This window comes from Phoenix dactylifera, chromosome 8 (assembly GCF_051530095.1).
Source record: "Phoenix dactylifera cultivar Ajwa chromosome 8, Ajwa_hap1_PhDact_Kaust_v1.1, whole genome shotgun sequence".
NCBI classification, from domain to species: Eukaryota; Viridiplantae; Streptophyta; class Magnoliopsida; order Arecales; family Arecaceae; genus Phoenix; species Phoenix dactylifera.
Genome location: NC_143197.1, coordinates 18,950,732 through 18,968,800, shown reverse-complemented (window position 1 = coordinate 18,968,800; position 18,069 = coordinate 18,950,732). Strand labels below are relative to the sequence as shown.

Genomic DNA, 18,069 nt, shown 5'->3' with positions numbered 1-18,069 from the left:
ACTCTCTTGCTTGCGATTATCATCTCTCCTCCTCCTCCAATCTCCTCTGACTTGATCGTCGGAGGGCCCCCACTACCCCAGTGGTGGTGCGAGGCTTGCTTGCAGGTTTCCCGGTGGAAGGTGGAGCGTAACCAACACCAACCAAGACAACTCAGACGGAACCCCGTTCACACCGCTGTGTCAATCGTTCTCGGTTTGGACCACCAGCAACAGTTGGCGCTAGAAGGAGGGCCTGATCTCAGAGCGATCGTAATGGCACGGCGAGGTGGTCGTGGAGCTTCCAATGCCTCCGGTCGCGGGGCCTCTCGCGCCTCCGGCCGGGAGGCCGCTGCGTCTCCAACACATTCTCAGCAACACTCCACCGTTCCACCCCCGATTCAAATGGTCGAAGCCGCTCAGTTCGACCAGTTAGCCCAGCAGGTCCGCACCCTCGCGGAGGCGGTGCAGAACCTGCAGGGTGTGATGTCTCGGGCGCCGCAGCGGGCCCAGGAGCCGCTGCTCCCTGAGCGCTCACCTGTCCTCCTTAACCCGCGCTCCTTCCTCTCCCATGGGGAGGAGCGCCGGCGCGAGGGAGATTCTCGAGCACGGTCCATTCTGCCGGGACCGTCCCATCGAAGCTGCGCGGGGTACAAGAGGCGGGCCCGGGCGCGTTCCCAGACCCCCCAGTCCTCAAGGAACCCGCGCTCCAGTCGGTCCCCCTCTCGGTGCTCCTTGTCCCCCACCCATCGGTCGCGTTCCCTGGACCGGCGGGTGGACGATCTCCACCGACAACTCCAGGTCCTGAAGGGCCACTCTAAAGATCCCTTCGCCGACTTGGAGATCTCCTCCCAACCGGCGCTTGCCTCGAGGATCCTGCGGACCCCAAATCCGCCGGGATTCAAAATGCCGGCGATCGAGCCCTATGACGGGGCGGCGGACCCGCGGGATCACGTGGAGAGTTTCAGGACTCTTATGCTCCTCCATAGAGCATCAGATCCTCTCCTCTGCAAGGCCTTCCCGGCGACCCTCCGTGGCCCAGCCAGGGCGTGGTTCGCCGGCCTGGAGGCTGACTCTATCCAGTCCTTTGACCAGTTCACTCGCCTCTTCATCAGCCATTTCGCCGTCAGTAGCCGGCGGCGATTGGTTTCCGACTCCCTCTTTGATGTCCGGCAAAACGAGGGAGAAAGCCTGCGGGATTACCTTACCCGCTTCAACAAGGCTACATTAGAGGTCCGGAACCTGAGCCAGGAGGTGGCTCTCTCAGCCCTGAAGCGTGGCTTCCGGAAGGGCAGACTCACCTTCTCCCTGGACAAACGCCTGCCGCGGAGCTTCCCGGAGCTGTTGTCTCGGGCGAACCAGTATGCAGACGCCGAGGAGGCAGCCGCCCACCGGAACAAGGAGGCCGCCGAGGCCCCTCTAAAGCTCGGGAAGAAAAGGCGAAAAGAGGCACCCCAGAGGAGGAGCCCGACGCCTCAACATCGGCGCAGAAGCCCGTCACCGGCGAGGAACCACGGCGCCCCACGCCCTCGTTCTCCGCACCGACGCTTCAACCGGTACACCCCACTCCTGGCCCCCCGGGCCCAGATCCTTATGGAGGTCAAGGGGCGGGAGAACCTCCCGGTCCCGAGGCAGATGAAGAAAATCCCTGGGAGGAGGCCCTCTCGAGCGTACTGTGAGTACCACCGAGACCACGGCCACGACACCGAAGACTGCTTCCAGCTTCGGGACGAGATTGAGGCTCTCATCCGCCGAGGGCGTCTCGGTCGATATGTAAACGACCGACGTCCCCCCGCAGACCCGCGTCCGGCCGACCCGGCCCCTCAGGAGCCTCGGGAGCAGAATCGACCCGTCGCGGGCGTGATCCACACCATCACTGGGGGATGCACTCGGCCCGTGAGGAACGCAGGGGGCTCGGTGGAAGCATCAGGGGTGGCCGTCGCGAAGAGGCAGCGGGTCGGAAATGTAATCACTTTTTGTGATGAGAATGTAAAGGGGGTTCAGACCCCCCATGATGATGCCATGGTGATCTCCCTCACTATGGCGAACTATGATGTAAGGCGTGTTCTTGTGGATAGTGGAAGCTCAGCTGATATTTTGTTTTACGAGGCCCTAGTCACAGGACTCAAACTCACAAAGGAGCTCGGCATCCGGCGTTTGAAGGTCTTCACCGACTCCCAGCTGGTGGTCGGGCAGGTCCGAGGGGAGTTCGAGGCTCGGAGCCCGACCATGCAGAGCTATGTCTGGAAGGTGCAAGCACTCATTCCCGACCTCGGCAGTGTTGACATTCAGCAGGTCCCAAGAAGCGAAAATGCCAGGGCCGACAGGCTGTCCCGCTTGGTGGGCGCAGACGCGCACAACTTGTCAAGGGCGATCTACCTGGAGACCCTGGATGCCCCGAGCATCGGCGAGGCCGGAGCGGTGATGGCGATTGATCCGGAGCCATCTTGGATGGACCCGCTCGTCGTCTACCTCGCCAAAGGGATCCTCCCAGAGGACGAAGATCAAGCTCGGCGACTCGTCAGGAAGTCCGCCCACTACGTACTCTATGAAGGGAGGCTGTATCGGACCTCGTTCACCGCCCCCCTCTTAAGGTGCCTCCGCCCCTCGGAAGCGGCCTACGCCCTCAGCGAAGTCCACGAAGGCATCTGCGGATCGCACCTGGGGGCTAGGTCCTTGGCGCATAAGATCATGAGGCAAGGCTATTATTGGCCTACCTTGTTGGAGGACTCAAAGGATCATGTGCGGAAATGCGACGCCTGCCAGCGCCACGCCAACGTCCAGAGAGTCCCTTCTGTCCCCTTGGCACCAATCACTGCACCCTGGCCCTTCGCCCAGTGGGGAATGGATATCCTCGGACCATTCCCCGTCGCTTCAGCTCAGCGGAAATTTTTGATTGTTGCAATCGACTACTTCACCAAGTGGGTGGAGGCAGAGCCGCTGGCCACTATCACGGAGGTGCAAGTCCGGAAGTTCGTGAAGAAGAACATCATTGTCCGATTTGGGGTACCTCGGGTCCTCATCTCGGATAATGGGCGACAGTTCGACAACAAGCATTTCCGTGACTTCTGCGAGGAGTTTGGGATCGAGCATCGGTTCACATCTGTGTCGCATCCCCAAACCAACGGCGAGGCCGAGGTCACAAATCGGACAATCCTCCAAGGAATCAAAGCGCGAATCGGTCGGACGGGGCAAGCTTGGGTCGAAGAACTCGAGAATGTCCTTTGGGCGTATCGGACCACGCATCGGACCCCTACCGGGGAGACGCCTTTCAGCCTAACCTATGGCACGGAAGCCGTTGTCCCCGTGGAGCTCGGACTCCCCTCACCTCGGGTGGCCGCGCACCGACCCGAGGCCAATTCGGAACAACTCCGAGGGAACCTGGATCTCTTGGAAGAAGCGAGGAAAATGGCGCAGGTTCGGATGGCGATGTATCAGCGGAGGGTGGCCCGATATTACAACTCCAAGGTCCGACCGAAGCTTTTCAGAATCGGAGATCTGGTGCTAAGGCGAGCTAAAGCGTCTCGACCTGCGGAAGGTGGGAAGCTAGCGCCAAATTGGGAAGGCCCATATAAGGTTCGCTGGGTAAACCGACCTGGCTCCTACCAGTTGGAGGCCCTAGATGGTCGAGAAATTCTAAGGAGCTGGAATTCCGCTAACCTGCGGATGTATCACCAGTAGAACGACGATGCCAGAAAGACAGTTCAAAAATGTATAACATTTTGCATTTCAATAATTTCTGGTTACAACGGCGTGCTCGTGTGATTACAAGGAATTCACAGAGGGGAATTAGGGTGTAAAGAAAGTAAAGAAGAGGTGGAGACTCCGAGGAGCTGAAGATCTGGGATCCCGAAACCTCCATCTGAAGCGGTTGCAATCCCGTCGGAAGTGGGTGCTTCCAACCGGAGGCGCCATCGGCGTCTCACGAAAGAGACGAGGAGCCGGCGTGGATGAAGAAGAAGTGGACGAAGGAGAAGTCCACACTGCCTCCAACCGGAGGCGCCATCCACGCCCCACGAAGAGGATGAGGAGCCGCCGCCGACGAAGCTCCCGCTGCCTCCAGAGGAACGCCACCTCCAAGGGATATTCCGGTCCTCCCCAGTGTTAGGGGAGAGAAGGAATACAAGGGGGAAGAGCATATGGAGGCGCGGTCCCGGATCAGGCGTCTGGTGCAGAGCTCAATCGGGAGGCTGAACTTCAAGGAGGGGAGATGTGATCCCGAATGAAACGCCTAGAGCGGAGTTCCGCCGGGGAGACCCTCCTTGCTGATCCCAGATGAAACGGCTAGTTGGCTGAAGTCGCGAGGGGCGCGCCTCCCGTTCCTTCGGCAGGAATCTCTCAGCCATGCGCCAGAGAGAAGGTCCACGATCCATGACAACTTGAACAGCTCCGGCTTGGCAAACTCCATCGCACCTGCACCTATATTTATAGCCAAACTGCAGCCCCCCGGTCGTTCCGATGCGGGTGGCTCCCATAAATGCGGACGCATTGAATCCGGAGCCGTTCTGGCTCTCGAGGCGTATTTTCCCGCGATTTCCTAAGCGTCATTCTCCTTAACCGCATTCTTTGTGCAGGACACTCCGGGTGGCACGTACCCCTAGGACCACATATCTCCGCTCGCGCCCAGGCCGCATCCGCCTCGAAGAACGCGCGCATCGCGGCCGCTTAACTGACACTCCTCGCAAGCAGCAACTGGCGATCCGATTTCCCAGGTAACGCATCAATTAGCGTTTAATGCCCTTCTGGTGTTCCCCAGGCAACGCTTGGAGAAGAGGAGAAACACGATCGCAGCTGGCCACGGAGAAACCCCGTCGGGCTGCAAGCGACAGGCGCATGGCCAACGAGCGAAATTTCCCGAGGCCCGGCCCTCGGATGCCAGGCTAACCCGATGATCATCCCGGGAGCAGACTAGCCTGAAGCCCCGACCGGTCGCCTTGGCTTGCGCCAGCCTTGGCCGACCAACGAGCGGAATCTCCCGAGGCTCGGCCCTCGGATGCCAGGCTAACCCGATGGTCATCCCGGGAGCAGACTAGCCTGAAGCCCCGACCGGTCGCCTTGGCTTGCGCCAGCCTTGGCCGACCAACGAGCGGAATCTCCCGAGGCTCGGCCCTCGGATGCCAGGCTAACCCGATGATCATCCCGGGAGCAGACTAGCCTGAAGCCCCGACCGGTCGCCTTGGCTTGCGCCAGCCTTGGCCGACCAACGAGCGGAATCTCCCGAGGCTCGGCCCTCGGATGCCAGGCTAACCCGATGGTCATCCCGGGAGCAGACTAGCCTGAAGCCCCGACCGGTCGCCTTGGCTTGCGCCAGCCTTGGCCGACCAACGAGCGGAATCTCCCGAGGCTCGGCCCTCGGATGCCAGGCTAACCCGATGATCATCCCGGGAGCAGACTAGCCTGAAGCCCCGACCGGTCGCCTTGGCTTGCGCCAGCCTTGGCCGACCAACGAGCGGAATCTCCCGAGGCTCGGCCCTCGGATGCCAGGCTAACCCGATGATCATCCCGGGAGCAGACTAGCCTGAAGCCCCGACCGGTCGCCTTGGCTTGCGCCAGCCTTGGCCGACCAACGAGCGGAACCTCCCGAGGCTCGGCCCTCGGATGCCAGGCTAACCCGATGACCATCCCGGGACCAGACTAGCCTGAAGCCCCGACCGGTCGCCTCGGCTTGCGCCAGCCTTGGCCGACCAACGAGCGGAACCTCCCGAGGCTCGGCCCTCGGATGCCAGGCTAGCCCGATGACCATCCCGGGACCAGACTAGCCTGAAGCCCCGACCGGTCGCCTCGGCTTGCGCCAGCCTTGGCCGACTAACGAGCGGAATTTCCTGAGGCCTAACCCTCGGATGCCTGGCTTAGCGCCGGAAGAATTTCCTGAGGCCTAACCCTCGGATGCCTGGCTTAGCGCCGGAAGAATTTCCTGAGGCCTAACCCTCGGATGCCTGGCTTAGCGCCGGAAGAATTTCCTGAGGCCTAACCCTCGGATGCCTGGCTTAGCGCCGGAAGAATTTCCTGAGGCCTAACCCTCGGATGCCTGGCTTAGCGCCGGAAGAATTTCCTGAGGCCTAACCCTCGGATGCCTGGCTTAGCGCCGGAAGAATTTCCTGAGGCCTAACCCTCGGATGCCTGGCTTAGCGCCGGAAGAATTTCCTGAGGCCTAACCCTCGGACGCCTGGCTTAGCGCCGGAAGAATTTCCTGAGGCCTAACCCTCGGATGCCTGGCTTAGGGCCGGAAGAACTTCGAGAGACAGGAGTCGGCAAGACGCTGCCAAGAGTTAAAAAGAAAAAAAAAAGGAGGACGAAAGCGAGATGAAGAAACATTCGACTTGTATTAATTTTCATTGTTTCAGGGCCAAGGCCCATACAATTTGGCAAAACGCCGACATACAAAAAAGAAAAGAGGACAACGAAAGGTACAAGAGGTCAGCTTGGAGGAACCCCCGGGTCGGGAGCGTCGGGCTCGTCCGCAGGGGGTAGGGAGGCGGTAGGAGAATCAGCAGGCGATGGCGCCGGAGAGGAGTCGAGAAGGGAAATCCCACTCAGGTCAACTTCGGGGTACTTAGCCGACACCCTTGCCAGGCCCTCCTCGAAGCCTAAGATGAAGGATTCGGACCCCGCGTCCGACGCGTCACGGACGAACTCGTCAGACTGACGATAGGCCTGTACCGCCTCCGACATATCACGGGTGAACTCGGCGGACTGACGATAGGCCTGTACCGCCTGGCGCCCGATCTCCGCTCTCTTCTCGGCCAGCGCCGCCTCTGCTCGCTCCGTAATCTGAGCCTTAGCCTCCAAGACCTTCGCCACAATCCGGTCATCAGCCTCGGAGGAGACCCTCAGCAGATTAGCCTGAGCCTCCTTATGCTTCGCCTCGGCAGCAGCGCGGGCGGCCTCAGCTTCCTCCAGGCGCGAACGGAGCTCTTGGTCGTTCACGCGGGACCTCTCCAAGGCTGACTCCAATTCGCCCAGTTTGGCTTCAAGAGACCGGGTTCGGTTGCGGGCGCTGTCGGCAGACCGCTGAGCCTTCTCCCACCTCTCTCGATAATCCGCGACCTTCCGGGACTGCTTTTCAGCTCGTTCCTCCGCCTTCTTAACCTTGCTTTCGAGGCCCGAGGCGACTTTGAGTTGCTCCCGAGCTTCCAACAGTTGCTTCTCGAGGGCGGCGAAGCCGAGTGCCCGCTCTTCGGCCTCCCGGAGCCTCGCCTCGAGGTCCCCGGTCGTCCTGCCCGCCACAGCCTGGCCTCCCTCTTCTACTGCTTTCAGTCGGTCCTCGGCCTTCGCCAGAAGCCCCGCCTGTTCCTTGTAGCACTCCTCTAGACGGATCATGTACTGGGCGAGCTAAGAGATAGGAAAAGTGAGGGCGTTAGGCGGAGAACAACAGAGCTAATAAATGGTGAAGAGCGGCCAGAAGAACACTCACCGACATGAGACAGACACAGCTGGCAGCCCCGACGTCAGAGACCCCCAACTCCCGGACCCGCCGACGGTCCTTCTCCAGCAGCACTGTTTCGATGAGGTTTCGGGCGCCATCGGTAGTGAAGGCCGACCCCGATTTCTCTCCGGAGCCGGATGGTGGTTCTGCAGCCTTACCCTTATCCATCGCCTGGGGAGGAGTCCTGCTGATTGTGCTCGGGGCGGGGGTCACTCCAGGAATTGATAGGGCCCCGCTCGGCCGGGGCCTCGGCGCGTCCCTCCTCGAATCATCAGGAGCCGGCTGAGTCGAAGGCCGGGCCGGGGACCGATTACGTCCGACCCGTCCGTCTCGAGCGGGCTCAGATGATACCTCCGGAATAGCGGCAGTCTCACCACCGGAGGGCTGATACAGCGTCAGCTGCCGGTCCGTGCCCACGGCGTCTCCCTGATCGGTGGGCCCGGACTCGTCGGTCGGCGTCGGAGGCACCTCCTTGCGGGACTTCTTCGCCGGCGGGGCCCCGCTCGGAGGAGCTCGTTTCCTCCTCCGGACCGCTTCCAGTAGGGACGACCTATCGACAGCCGGTCCCTTGTCCGACCGCATGACGTCGTCAATCTCTGCAACAAGAACGAGATGGTCGAGGGCTGAGAAACCGAAGGAAAGAACGAGACGAAAGAGGAGAAAAGAGTCAAAAAAGAAATGGTGGCGGGCTCACGGTCGGTGGGGACCGAGCTCAGACCGACATTCACCAAGGTATCCTCGGAAATAAGGCGGGCCACCGGGGGGAGCTGGCCCTCGGCAACCAACCCCTTCAAGGCAGCCAAGCCATCGGATTCCTCCCTCGACAGTCTCGATAGGCCGATCGGGGACTTCATCGGCGTCTCCCAGGTCGCCCTGATTTCCCAAGAGGGATCTACATCGATGAAGAAGAAACGCTCCTTCCAGCCGTGAATGGAGGAAGGAGCCTCTTTGACGAGGCCGCACCCTCGCCGCGCCGCAAAGCACCACCACCCTTTGTCCTGGGGGTGGCCACTCAGGCTATAGAACTCCCAAAAAACATTCAGAGTGGCGGAAATCTCGTGCATGCGGCAGAGAACCTGGAAGACCGTCAGGGCACGCCACGAGTTCGGCACCAGCTGCGTCGGCGCAACTCTTAAACCCCGGAGTACCTGCACGACTAAGTCCGAAGGGGGAAAGCGGAACCCGGCCTGGAGAATGCCCTCATTGATGGCGATCTTCCCTGGAGGAGGATGGGACATCCTCTCCTCAGGCCCCGGGAGCGTAACGTTGCAGGCCTCGGGAAGGTGGTACCGAGCCACGAGTTTGTCTAAGTCTTCGGCGACCAGCTCCGACTTAATGTGGTCTGCCCTCACTTCGCCCATTCCTAATGGTCAATAAACCTACGGTCAGGACGGGGACAAGAAGGGGGGAAAGACCGGGACAACTGGGGTACACTAGTACAAAAGGAGAAAGTATGGAAAGCCCTAAGAAGAAAAATGGGGTAACTCACCGGAAGAGAAGGAAGAACGGCTCCGAGAGCGTCAAAGGAGAAGCAAGCGAACAGTCCGACGGCAACAACGGCAGCGCAAAGGGAAAACTCGAAAATGTCTGTAAAGAGGAAGACGGACGGGGGAGGGTCCCCGGTTAAATAGGCGGAAAGGCGGGTGATGCCTCGATGACGCCAGAGGACGCCTGGCCGCCGAAGGGTCGCTCGCGCCCCAAAGGCGAATCGACACCATTAAGGAAGGATGTCCGCCGAAATCCTCAGACTGCCAGATCAGCAACAACCGCCATACGCCATAAAGAAGGCGGGGAGCTCGAAGCGCGCGCGCCTCTCCGAGGGATGGCGGCAATCTCGAAGCATCACTCCCTTCACCCGTTCCCCTTCTGGTTCCAGGCTCGGAAGTGGGGGGCTACTGTTACGGGGGAACTAAGCCGCCATGCTCCACGTGACCGGCACGCGCGCCCATGAAGACTACGGCTGTCCTTTGATCCAGCAATCCGACCCCGAGTCGGACATCTTCGGCTCCACAGCCCGACCTCGAGTCGGCTGCCCTTTGATCCAGCAATCCGACCCCGAGTCGGACATCTTCGGCTCCACAGCCCGACCTCGAGTCGGCTGCCCTTTGATCCAGCAATCCGACCCCGAGTCGGACATCTTCGGCTTCGCAGCCCGACCCCGAGTCGGCTGCCCCTTAATCTAGCAATCCGACCCCAAGTCGGATGTCCTCAGCAACGCAGCCCGACCCCGAGTCGGCTGCCCCCTGATCCAGCACTCCGACCCCGAGTCGGAGATCTCTTGATAACGACAGGCTGCTTCCCAGAGGCACGCCGAGGCCTCCTGCTCCACTACTCCCTGCAACGGCTGTATCCGATGCTGTTCCACGATCTCCTGTATCAACCGTACAAAGCGGAACTCCACTACGCCCTGTCATGGCCGTACCCAGCGCTGCTCCACGACGCCCTGTAACGGCCATGTCAGTGGCCACTCCATCGCGCCCCACGATGACAAACCCCCCTGAGAGACCCCCCAGCCAGGTATATATGCGGCTGGGGGGAGAAGGGGGGGTAAGCAATATCTTCCAGAGCACTCTCTTGCTTGCGATTATCATCTCTCCTCCTCCTCCAATCTCCTCTGACTTGATCGTCGGAGGGCCCCCACTACCCCAGTGGTGGTGCGAGGCTTGCTTGCAGGTTTCCCGGTGGAAGGTGGAGCGTAACCAACACCAACCAAGACAACTCAGACGGAACCCCGTTCACACCGCTGTGTCAATCGTTCTCGGTTTGGACCACCAGCAACAGTTACAAAGTCACTGGATTTGAAAATTGATGAAATGAAAACATTCAGTATTTCCTATTCCACATCTCATACCCAGGTCATACTTGCCAATATATTCTGTAGATGTTTGTAATTGGATGTTTCATGCACAATCAACACATTATTACTCTACTGCACCATCCCAACTCCCAAGTCTCCTAATACTATTTTTTAGAGACCCAAAAGTGGGTGTTTCCCTTGTTTTCGCCCTGGCCGTTGTCACACATGAAAAAACAATCTCAATCAATTCAGTGTCAGCTGGTTCTTCATCATTACAAAATTTTGGAGAAGGCTTAGTAACTAGATGTACACAAGAGGTAAGCCAGGCTATAGCAACAGTTACGTGAAGCAATCTACTAAAAGTAAATGCAAGTAATATATATGGAACTTCCTGGCTCCATAAAACTAATATATCATTTTTTATGGTAGTTACCCACACAAGGTTCGTCGTACCGGTACCGGTAGGCATACCGGTCGTATACCGGACCGGCGCGGTTCCGGTTCGGACCAATTTAAACCGGTACCGAACTGGACCACTCTTCCCTGCCGGAGCCGGGGAAGAACAAGAGAACAAGAGAGCGAGCGGGGGAGGGAGAGAGGGAGAAGAGGAGAGGCCGCCCGCAGAGGGCCGCGCGGGGAGGGGGGGCGGAGCCCGCGAGGGGGCGCGGCAAAGCTCGCGACTGCGACCGCGTCCCCTATTTCTTTTGAAATAGGGGACGTGGCCGCGGTTTTTAAATTTGGATTTTTAAGTGAAGTCGGCAAATCGGTTGCCGACTTCACTTACAAATCCCTTTTTTCCGCGGCCGCATCCCCTGTTTCAAAAGAAACAGGGGGACGCAGACGCAGCCGCAGCCCCAGCCTCCGGCGCACCCCCGTGGGCTCCGCCGCCCCCCCACAGGCGGCGGAGACCTCTCCTCCCTCCTCTTTTCCCCGCTCTCTCTCTCTCTCCTCTTCATCTTCCCCGACTCCGGCTGGGTTCAGCCCGTACCGATTTCTACTGCTCCAGCGTACAGGTTACAAGCCAGACCAGTCCGAACCGGCCGGTACGGGCCGATTCATCGGACCATGTACCCACAGTTCTATGACAGCTAATTAAGAGACTGCAAAAACCAATAGACCATTTATTCTCTTATCACTATCTCACACAAGAATCTACTTCAAGAGACTAAGGACCAATACTTCACCCAACCACCTAAATTTGATGTCTACAACTGTTCAGATTAGTAACTGAATTTATAGCAAGGGCCCGAAAACCTACCTCCTCATGCTTGCAACCTTTCTTAAATAAACCATCTATTTTACTGTTTCATATTAATATTCTGTAAAGCAAGTCTTAGGTCAGCAGACATTTACAACTATAGTTGCAACTTGAATCATGCAGCTGTAATGATACAAGAAGTAGATACACTAAACACAAACTGAAAACAGGGTGAGTTGATAATTTTAAATTGGGTAAACAGGTTAAGATGAAGCCTTAAAGCAGCCTCATTTAGTGAAAAAGCTCAGATAGAGATTAGAATGAAATGAAATCAAAGATAAGTCATAATCTGATCCACATAGCAAATCCATATGTAAGAGATCCAGCATAAAGGTTCAGGTTATTAGGTAAAAAAAAAGACAGACAAAACATGAATAATCAAAAAGAAAAATCTGAAGCTTGCATTTTGGCAGAATATCAAGTTAAAAAAGCAAATAAGAGAAAAAAAGACATTTTTTATCGACAAGATGTCTATTTTAAGCCTATCAGATAAATGAAAAGAGAATGAGAACAACAATTAAATGAAAGCAAAACAGAAAAAATAAAGTAAAAACTGCTAAACAATGCCAAAGTATTGTACCTGCTAAGCTGCAGTTTTCTTCATTGCTACCAACTCGAAGAGAACAGCATAGTTCCCGAATTTTATCTTCATCACCAACTCTAATCCAAAGCAACATCTCGTAGAAACCTATTCTGGAGCAGGATCCTGGATTCTCATCTTTAAAGAATTTACTGAAATGTTGGAATTCTTGTGCCATTTTCATATCAACCAAATACATAAGAAATGGAGCATAACTTTCTTCATCAATTTGAAAGCCCCTTTCTCTCATGGACAAAAAGAGTTGATAGGCCCTATGAATTTGGACCAATGAATCATCTTCATCAGCACTATATCTTGCCCTGCCTATGCAAAATTTTATTAAGGCATTGCATTCCTTGATACCTGTTTCTCTCCCCAGTTTACCAAAGAATTCGAGTGTAGACTCAGTACCCAGTTTGTTTGCACACATTCTCATCAGTTTTGTAAAGCGACGAGACTCTGTATTCTTGAATATATATTTCTGCTTCCTTCCTCTTGATACATCCTTCCTCCACTGTGCTGTGCCGGTGTGGGACATATTTGAGAACCATGGTAAATCTAAAATTTTCTTTAGCATGGGCTCTGCTGAAGATTGGCCCGCTGCATCACTGTTACCTGAAACAAGGAGCATATGATGACAAAGACATTCAAGTGAAAGACTATGCCCCAATATTAGACAGAAAATTTTGTACTGAAGAGCACTAAACTTTGGTTTGGAATAGTGAAGGTAGATTTCACCATTTACCATTAATGATCACCATAGGTAGAAAAGTCAAATTCGGTAAACAGTGGACAGAATATCATCTTAGTCATAAGAAATGTGTTAAACTAGATTTGTTATTTAACCAAAGGAAATCTTTCTGGTATCATCAGCCTCACAAGAAGTGACTTTGACTATTTTGATTCAGAGATTGTGACTCAGCATAATATGAATACCTATGAAAGAATAGGGGTAATATGCTCCTGGACAGTTGTCAGATCACCCATGACATACTTGAAGAATAACTTTTAAGGCAGCAGTAAGGCTGTAACTTTTTGTGGTTCATAGGTGTGAAAAGGGCTTTCACAATTGACTAAGCATTCCAGATGAAAAGGTGATCTAGGAAGAATGAAATTAAGAAGAGAGATACTTATTTCCACATCAGTAGTTTTCGTTCATATATGCTCTCTTAATCTTCATCGCCAATCTTCTGTTGCTTCTGATTATCGCTTTCTTCATTTACATCACTTATTTCATCTTTTTTTACCACTTTGATACTTCAAACACCTCTTTTGGTTCATTTACTGCAACCATTTGAAGAGAAGTTAGATAGGATGAGACTAACCAAGCAATTTGAGTTGCATCCATGATGCTGCACTAAATGGGATGGACATGTGGGGCCCAATGGATAGAGCATATCCTTCTAGCAATGGTGATATTCACGATATGAATTATGACAGCTATGTAAAAATTGCATTCATTTGATCAATATGTCATAACCTTTCTTCTTAAATATGTTATTCTTAACTTGGACCCACAATTCGTTTCCTTCCATAAAGGCTGTGTGGACCACCTTCAAGACGATGTTTAGCTTGGATAGGCTAGCAGCACTAGCACACATAGAAATTATTGCTCATCAAAGTATTTTCAACATTCAGAAGTTTCTCACTAAGGAGTTCATTGAATTACAGATGCATCTAGTAAGGTTGGAAAACCTAGCAACTGAGCCTTTAACTCGATGAACTTAAGGATGCAACTTGAACAGGCAACTTACTAAATTGGTGCACACTACCCACCTACTTCAGTAGGGCTCGACCAGTTTACAAGGATGGAATGATCCAGCCATCTTAAGTCATGGGTCAAATACTACTTGGCCAACTCATACCTTGATTCCCTCTACACTAAGGACAAGATTAAGCATATGCTATGCTAAATTCATCAGTTTCTGAACTTTAACTGATCAGAAAATTGTTCGGTTATTAAAATTGGCCACTCATTGTAGCTTTCCCTGGAAACACGAATTATGAATATAAATTATAAATACTCAGGAAGGAAGTAAGGCAAGGGCAGAGTGAGGTGGGGGGCAAAGAGTGAGGTGGGGGCAAGTTTGCCCCCCACCCCCCATCCCCCCGGAAAGTTCAAAGATTCCATCTCAGTTCAGACTTCAGAAGCCCCTGCTGGTTGAAATATCTGAAAATTCTGAAGAGTCAAAGACCCCCCCCCCCCCAACTTGGACATGTCCAGAGAGAATCCCAAGCCCCCACTCCCTAATTACGTGGTTAATAATCTCCTAAAATTAACTATTCTGTTGGGAGAATTATTATAGCTACATGGAAGGTTTTATGTGAGGTTATATCACTTAATCTTAGACATCCATGTAACAATACTCACAAATTCCTCCCATATCCAAAACCTCCCATCCCATCCACAACACCTCGAAGCTCTTTTGGAAGATAATGGCAGGTCTCAAAGAAGAACACCTCACAAAAACCTTTTTTTTAAGCAAAGGAAGAATAGCTGGAAGAAGTGAAATTCTAGTTTTCTAATTCATAGGACATCTGAATAAGAGAAAAAGAAAGCTTTCTTTTGGCACCAAACATCCAACCAGCAACCAGTTATGCAGAAGTTTTACCCCTTGATTTTTTTGTTTTTCTTCCATGTTCTCTAAATTGATGACTGCTTTTTTTCCCCCTTAAGTTTCTCAAGTTAAAGAGAAGAGGAGAATGTGTAGAAGCAACTAAGCAGGCCAGCAACAACTCATTGCATTTGGCTTTTGTAATAGCTACATTGGTACATAGCCTTCTTCTTTTTCAAAATGTCTTTTCTTTTAGGCTTTTTACATTGTATCACATCAAAGAGAAGAACCAAATTAGCATGATTATGATCAAAGGTGGAGCCAGGTGAAGGGAAGACCCATGGAGGATGACTTTATATCAAGTTCCTTTTAAAATAACTTTTAGGACTTTTTCTCACTTTTTTGATTTGTTAGTTCCCTGAGACTATTTCATAGTTAGATGAATAAGTTAGTTGTTGGTAATTAATTCTTTTTATACACTTATACTAGATTTTTTCAAAATATTTTCCCCCTTGTCGTTAAAATTTTGGTTCCACCACTGGATCAAGGTACATTAGATTGCACCCATAAGAAAAGTCAAATTGCATTAAAAAAGAGTACATATAACTAAGAATTAAAGTGCTAGATAAATGATTCTAAAATATATTTCATTGAAATCCTTAGACCCAAGTTCCAAGCTTAAGCAAGTTGGACAACAAGGGAAGCTCGGCAATCTCTGCCATTTGAGATAAGACAACAGTAAAATGTTATTATGTCTACTATTCTACCACCAACATTACATATCTTGATAGATTTAACGTAGGTTGTAAAAACTAACAATTGATATTACAAATTAGAATACATTTTAATTTTTTTATTGCTAATAAGTAGCTGCATATTATTTTCGCTATATAGGTACGTCATGCCAGTGCATACTATATTGTACTAATACCAAACTGGTACATGTAACTGAAGGTATACCTAGTATCGATATGCCAAACCGATCCCTGTAACGGGCGTACTGACATTGTATTGAGATGGAAAGGTATCAGGTTCGATACCAAGATTGCAAACCTTACCATATATAGCTTAAGCCATATCCAAATATTCACTTGCTATCAATAGTAAATTTGAAGCTTATAGCTGGAATCTTCTACCCAAGACAATGCACCCACGTATGAATCTTCCCAAAATCTCAAACTTCCACCCATCTTCTAAGCACTACCTTGTTAAAAGTGTTTATAAAGTATCCGCTTCCTTGCACCCAAAACCAAACTGCTTATGCACGCACTTGCAATTCTAGCAACTAACAATTGAATATTTTAATCAAAACTTGATTGATCAGTTGCCTGGGCAATCACCTAGGTTAAGCTATATGAATAGACAGAGGTAAAAGCTAGGCTTTTGACAATAATAATGTAGTTTTTATGCTATGCATTGTCTCTCCACTAAATCTTTGGAACCTTTTGATTTGATGTTAAAGTGCTTTTTAGTTATTACTTGTGAACACAATCTTTCACATGGATCAAAAACAAAATTGGAAGGAAAAGGAGAAGAAAATGCCATGTTATAAAATGAATCGAAAGCATAAATTAGAAATCAGTGAAAGGACACATTTCCATTCCAACTTTGATTCGACATAACTGCTGCTTCACCAACTATACTAAGAATGATACCACGGAATAATCTATTGAGATTGCCAGTGTGGATGTTGATAACATGCTTTACTAGTGTAGACACACTTTCCCTCCTTTCAGTGAATTTGGGCTTTGTGGTTTTCAGATCACAGTCGACTTAAAGCCCACAGTGTGCCCTTGTATAATTAGTGATCAGCAGCAGGCTTTCACACCATTGTTATGCAGCTTTTACTTTTAGGAACTGAGCTTGAACCACCATTTGAATATATAACTTCATAGAATTACAGAGTTCTTGGTTTGTGCAGCCTTCTCTATCAATATGGCAAGACATCCGAGGGTTATATGTCTCTAAAGAGCCTTTTAACTCCTAGCTCATAAGTCCTTCACCAACCTCCAAATTAAACTGACAAAGTATTTACATTCTCCCAACTACCATCTCTTCCTCTTCCTACTATTTGCATATCAATGGAAAGGATCATCCTCCTCCATCTTCACAGTCAAAGGAGTGCCTAGAACTACTTATACCGCCCAACTCTGCCCATCTAAGTGTCCACAATCAGATTTAATAAATTCATTTTTCACAGAATGAATTGTGGCAGCTGAAAGTAACTCTAAAAAAAATGCTTGATACATATCCAAAAGCCCATCTTGTAAACATTTATGGTTCAATATAGGCAGTTTAAATGCATTAAGACATCCTACGAAAGTCATTGTGGAGATAAGACAAACGAATTATCATCTAATAACTATAACGTACCATGTAATATGGATGATATCGCCTTCGAAATCTCCACCGCAGAGTCTTCTGCTGGAGAACAACCAAGACCCAGCTCAAGCATCCCAAACTCAAAAAGAGGCTAATAAAAAACAAAAAAAAATCCAGAGAAAAGGAAACGAAGGTTGCGGTACCAGGGGGAAGGGATGCTTTGGAGTTCTTCGAAGCAGCTTCCTTGAGCCGGGCCAGCACCTGCGACGAGACCACGGGAGAAGCCTTCGCGGGCTTCTTCGCAGCTCCGGCGGTGGTAGGAGAAGGCGAGGGGACGCAGTCGGGAGAGACCGCGAGCTTCTTAAGGGTGGCGAGCTCCGGGAGCGGAGCTCCGGAGCTGGGGTTCTTGGAGGCATTTGACGCGGCGGAGGCGAAGATCTTTCTTAGACTCTTGGACATCGAATTCGTGGGCGGAGAAGGGGCCTCTTCATTCACGCTCGGCTCCTCGGCCGGAGAGAATGGATCACTTATTGGATCAGCGAATGCATGGAGCGGTGGGGCAGCTTTGTAGACAGCGTGGGAGAAACCGAGGGCGCATAGGGTTCCCTTGCTGGTGCTAAATTGTTTGAAACCCGGTGACCCGGACCGAACCGTTTTTATGCTCGGGTCGCGAGTACCGATTCGAGAGCGTTTGGGTGGTCTAACCACGTAACCAAGTTTACAATTTGGTTAGGTTATTCACAGCTTCAACAAAGATGCTTTTTATGAAACAACGGGTCCATCATCTGCTCAGATTCTCTATCACACGCACTCCGCCACACAGCAGCATCACAGGAGGTAGAGGCCTATAGGTCGGCGACAGATGCAGCCCACATCTCTTAGCTTTTCGCGAATGATTGTTTGTTACTAGCCCGCGCGACGGAGATCAGCACAGACTTTTAATAGAATACTAGAGAGGTACTGTGGAGTTTCAGGTCAGATGGTCAACTTGTCTAAGTCAGCCATATGTTTTAGTCCGAGGACTGACCCGAGAGTGAAGACCTCCATCATGAGCAGTATGGGGATTGGCGAGCAGGAGGGGACATTTAGATACCTTGGGGTCCCGATCACGGGCCGGCGTCTGCAGAGGGGGGAGTGCACATCCATGAAGGCGAG

The 18,069-nt window shown here is 52.1% G+C and overlaps 2 protein-coding genes across 3 annotated transcripts in view; both read right to left on the bottom strand.

Annotated features, from left to right (window-relative positions):
- LOC103715506 (pentatricopeptide repeat-containing protein At4g04790, mitochondrial-like) overlaps positions 1-17,538 on the bottom strand; it is an 85,009-nt gene extending 67,471 nt beyond the window's left edge. Inside the window, exons 1-3 of one of the 2 annotated variants that reach the window (XM_088702978.2) lie at positions 17,118-17,538; positions 16,966-17,016; positions 12,038-12,652 (exon numbers count right to left, since the gene is read on the bottom strand). In XM_088702978.2, coding sequence (XP_088559104.2) covers positions 12,038-12,652; positions 16,966-17,016; positions 17,118-17,373 — 922 coding nt within the window. In that variant the 5' untranslated portion in view covers positions 17,374-17,538. The remainder of the gene's footprint in view (positions 1-12,037; positions 12,653-16,965; positions 17,017-17,117) is intronic. The other variant, XM_088702977.2, reaches the window with a different exon arrangement.
- LOC149753003 (uncharacterized) lies at positions 6,269-8,127 on the bottom strand. The gene is made up of 2 exons (XM_089924820.1): positions 7,391-8,127; positions 6,269-7,308 (listed from the first exon to the last, which is right to left on the bottom strand). The coding sequence occupies exons 1-2, from the start codon at positions 7,982-7,984 to the stop codon at positions 6,394-6,396; spliced, it is 1,509 nt and encodes a 502-aa protein (XP_089780946.1). The 5' UTR covers positions 7,985-8,127; the 3' UTR covers positions 6,269-6,393.
- Positions 17,539-18,069: the final 531 nt, after the last annotated feature.

Excerpts from the sequence above, each read along its gene's own strand:
- LOC149753003 (XM_089924820.1), bottom strand. The coding sequence starts at position 7,984 with ATGCGGTCGGACAAGGGACCGGCTGTCGATAGGTCGTCCCTACTGGAA. Across the intron at positions 7,309-7,390 it reads GCTGTGTCTGTCTCATGTCG|CTCGCCCAGTACATGATCCG; the intron begins GTGAGTGTTCTT and ends CCTATCTCTTAG.